The 3,796-nt window shown below is 53.5% G+C and overlaps 2 protein-coding genes across 20 annotated transcripts in view; one reads left to right on the plus strand and one right to left on the minus strand.

Annotated features, from left to right (window-relative positions):
* TICRR (TOPBP1 interacting checkpoint and replication regulator) overlaps window positions 1-3,796 on the plus strand; it is a 144,885-nt gene that overhangs the window by 59,839 nt on the left and 81,250 nt on the right. For 13 of the 15 annotated variants that reach the window (XM_019640074.1, XM_019640081.1, XM_019640078.1 and 10 more), the window contains one exon: window positions 794-855. The exons of 1 other annotated variant lie outside the window; for it this stretch is intronic. The gene's annotated coding sequence lies outside the window, so the exon portion shown is untranslated. The remainder of the gene's footprint in view (window positions 1-793; window positions 856-3,796) is intronic. One more of the 15 variants, XM_019640070.1, reaches the window with a different exon arrangement.
* Window positions 1-3,796, minus strand: part of RHCG (Rh family C glycoprotein) — a 44,114-nt gene that overhangs the window by 20,904 nt on the left and 19,414 nt on the right. For all 5 annotated transcript variants that reach the window (XR_002123747.1, XM_019640095.1, XM_019640091.1 and 2 more), the window contains exons 2-3: window positions 2,265-2,451; window positions 1,760-1,910 (exon numbers count right to left, since the gene is read on the minus strand). Coding sequence is in view for 4 of the 5 variants with exons in the window: in XM_019640095.1 (XP_019495640.1) it covers window positions 1,760-1,910; window positions 2,265-2,451 (338 nt within the window). In the remaining variant the exon portion in view is untranslated. The remainder of the gene's footprint in view (window positions 1-1,759; window positions 1,911-2,264; window positions 2,452-3,796) is intronic.

Genomic DNA, 3,796 nt, shown 5'->3' on the forward strand with positions numbered 1-3,796 from the left:
ATTCCCCAATAAAATCTTAAAAAAAAAAAGATATTGTCCAATGTAAATTTGAGACTGATTCGTGTGGCTTTGGAAGAGAATACCTCTATTCTTAGGAAATACACTGGGGTAATTAAGGCTTCAGGGCCATATGCATATAACTGCCCCCAAACGGTTTAGAGGGAAAAAAAATTGTGTGTGTGTTTGTGACTATGTGTAGGGTATTGGTGGTGGTGGGGGTGGAAGCAAATAGCCGTATCCGAGTTTAAAAGTATATAGTATTCTTTGTACTATTTTTTGTTTTCGCAACTTTTTGTAAATTTGAAATTATTTCCAGATAAAAAGTTACACAAGAGAGGCGGGGAGACTGCAGGCCGTGGCCCCACCCGCCTGCCTTACTCTCTCTGCCTACCCTCCGTCCTGGGTTCCAGCTGCATTAGGCTCTTGTGTTCCTCGCTCCAGCTCCAGCGTCTTTGCCTGTGGTGTCCACACCACCTGGGTGATGTTCCCGCAAAATGACCAACAACTGCTGTTTCCCACAGACCTCAGCAAAATGTCACCTCATCACAGAGGCCTTCCTGACAATCTAGGTTCAAGTCGGCCCTCTCCCTCACGGCACCCTCTTCTTTCTTTTTTAGTTGTGATTACAATTTTCAGTTGGGTTTCTTTTTCTAGCCCGCTAGACTCTGACACCCCAGGAAGGCAAGGCCATGGCTGCTCTGTTCGCACCCGTGTTCCCCAGAGCCGATGGGCGTGCCTAGGTAGACTCGATAAATATCCATGAACGAATGAATGACTGTGGTTGTTCTCTCAGCAGCACCAGATGTACCAGCTGAGCAGCAGTTCAAGGAGCCCCAGGTGGGATTTCACGGTCAGGTAAGACAGCATCCCCTCTCTAGCCCAACACCTGCTACCTGCAGGGCGACTAGGCCCTGGCGTCCACTGCAGCCTGGCCAAGGTGGGGGCAGCCATGCTTATGCGCAGCAGCCCCGACCTTGCCTGCACAGATGGGGATCTGCCCTTGTCTGTCTCCCCTGCAGGCTTCCCTGAGGCCCAGACCACAGCCACAGGGGAAGAGGCCTATGGGGACTGGCACCTGCAGGGTAGGGGCGGGGGCGGGGGGCGACNGCCGCCAGAGTTGGTCCCCTCCCTGTCTGTCCCTCCTGGGTCTGCTGGACTGCTTTAAGTTCCTCATTTACAAAGTGGGGGGCAGTCACAGTGACCTGGCAGGGCTAGCTCGAAGATTAAACTAGGCACCTGTGTAAAAAAGTACCTGACACTCAATAGGCATGTGACTGATTTAGCCTTTCTTCAGCCTCTTCCTCCTCCCACTCAGCACCAATCTTGGAAGAAATTCCAGTCAGAACCACAGACCCGCTCCTTCGCTTTAGATGGGGACACCCAGAGCCAGGGTGGTCCATGTGCCGTCCAAGGTCATAGAGCTAGTCGTTGACACAGCTGGTGGGCGCCTCTACTAGCTGTGTGACCTTGGGCGAGCCCCTTAACCTCTCCGAATCCCAGCTTTCTCATCTGCCAAATGGCGGTGATGATTGTATCTGTCTCAGCGGTAACCCATGTGAGGCATGCTTAAGAGATGTCATTGCTCCCACTTTAGAGGTGAGAGTACTGAGGTTCAGACGGTTAAGTGACGTGCCAAGGTTGAATTGGATACAGCTGGCAGGTCTCCCCAGCCCTCTCTTTCTCTACCCCACCCCTCTCCCCCACTGCCCGCCCCCCAAGTGTCCTCGCCACCTTCGTCTCCAGTCTGACCCCTGCTCACCTTTAGCAGGCTGAGGAGGATGAATTCATTCACCGAGAAGAGGGTCACTTGAAAGAGTGTCATGATGAGCAGCTGGATAGGGCTGACTTTGCCCAGAAGTGCCCCAAAGGCCACACAGACGGAGCCCACACAGAAGTCGGCATTGATGAGGCTGTGGGGACATAGGCAGGGGAGGGGCCCATGGGATGCGGTCTCTCAGGGCAATTTTGATAGAGGGTCTGGGCCCAGCCCCTGGAGAGTAGACACTGAGGTGTCTCTGCAGCGTTTGGCACGTGGACACCCATCCTGGAGACCCGCTGACCAGGAAGGAGAGAGAGAGAGAGAGAGAGAGAGAGAGAGAGAGAGAGAGTGAGAGTGAGAGAGAGTGTGTGTGTGTGTGTGTGTGTGTGTGGTGGGTATGTCGCGGTCGCCCCTGTACCCTGGCAGGAGCCGGCTCACAACCCCAGGGCCGCCTCCCCCGGCCGACCCCTCATCCCGGCCCCGCCCCCGGCCCCACCTCGCTCACTTCTCCACGCCCACGAGAATGTAGCCGTTATGGAAGGAGTGAAACCAGCCCTGCATGAGCAGCGCCCACTGGATGCCGAAGGCCGCCAGCAGGAAGTTGAAGCCCACGGAACTGTAGCCGTAACGCTGCAGGAAGGTCATGAGGAAGCCGAAACCCACGAAGATCATCACGTGCACATCCTGGAAGCCTGCAGGGAGAGCGCAGCCCGGGGAGATGGCGGCTCCCCGCCCCCCCTGTGTCCCACCTCACCCAGGGTGCGGACAGGAGGCTGGGCGTTAGCAATTGGGGCCAGGCTGTGGCTTCCACCCAGGGTCTCGGGTCTAGAACCCAGAGCTTCTGCTGTCCGCTCAGTCCCATTCTTTTCCTGTGGAGAAATCGGGCTCCCCTGAGCCAGGGGTCCCTTGACTGGGCAAGCACATCAGTTGGTCACCCTAAGGAGGAATGAGGGGTGTCTTCACAGGCCACCCCACTCCCAGCAAGTGCACTTTCCAGCATCACCGAGGCCTGGATTTGGACCCCAGTTCCTCCATCTGCTGGGTAGATGACTCTGGAAAGTCACTGAACAGCAGCCCTAGGTCCCAGCGCCATCTGTAACGCTTACTCACCAGTGCTGCAGAGACTAAAGCGGTTGTGTGTGTGTAAAGCACCTAGCAGTGTCCGTCCCAAGTGTCCTTGTCACTTGATTATTGTTCACTAGGCATAGTCTAATTCTGAGTTCTGACTGGGCTCTTCTACCAGCTCACAGTGCGGGCCCCTAATAAGCCACGCCCCTTCCTTAAGCCTCAGTTTTCTCAACGATAAAACAAAAGGAAGGCATTAGAATTGTCTTCCCTGCCCTCCCAGGGCTGACAGTTGCATGGTTCTATAGTAGATTCCCAGAAAATAACAGAAGGCAAAGAGCTTTGAGAAGCAAAGTCAGCTACAAAAGTCTCAGGCACGAAGAAGAAGGAACCACAGGCGTCCCAGGACGCGGGGGCCAGATCGGAGGGCTCCCCTGGGCCAAACTGGGGACAATTTGAGCGTGAAAATAATTGCATACTGTAATGAATTAGAACCGTGCGTAATAGGAACACAGAAAAAGTAAAAAAATAAATGAGCGACAGGGAGGGCTCTAGCTTAAAACAATGCTGAGGGCCCAACTGTTAAATATGGACTGAACACTGAAGTTGGAAAATTGTGCTTTCAACCGTCAGGGTTCCTTCACTGGGTACTAAATCCAGGGACACATTTTGATGAAGAGCAGGACATTTGCGTGGCCTGAAAAAGTCTCCACTTTTAAGACAAGTGGCAAGGGAGGGAAAAAATACCCCAGTCATGATACAGTGGAGAAACTGGGCAACATTTTGACCGGGTGATCAAAGTGAATGTCACCAGTGAGGGACAGATGGACACTGTGCACCTTCAGGTGAGTACTCTGAAGAGGACATTTCACCTGTATGGCATTCCCACTGAGAACGTATAATCCCATTCTAATTCTGAGGAAACATCAAACACAAAATGAGGAACATGCTAGTAGAGAGGGGTGACAAACG

Source organism: Hipposideros armiger, unplaced genomic scaffold (assembly GCF_001890085.2).
Source record: "Hipposideros armiger isolate ML-2016 unplaced genomic scaffold, ASM189008v1 scaffold_48, whole genome shotgun sequence".
Taxonomy (NCBI): Eukaryota; Metazoa; Chordata; class Mammalia; order Chiroptera; family Hipposideridae; genus Hipposideros; species Hipposideros armiger.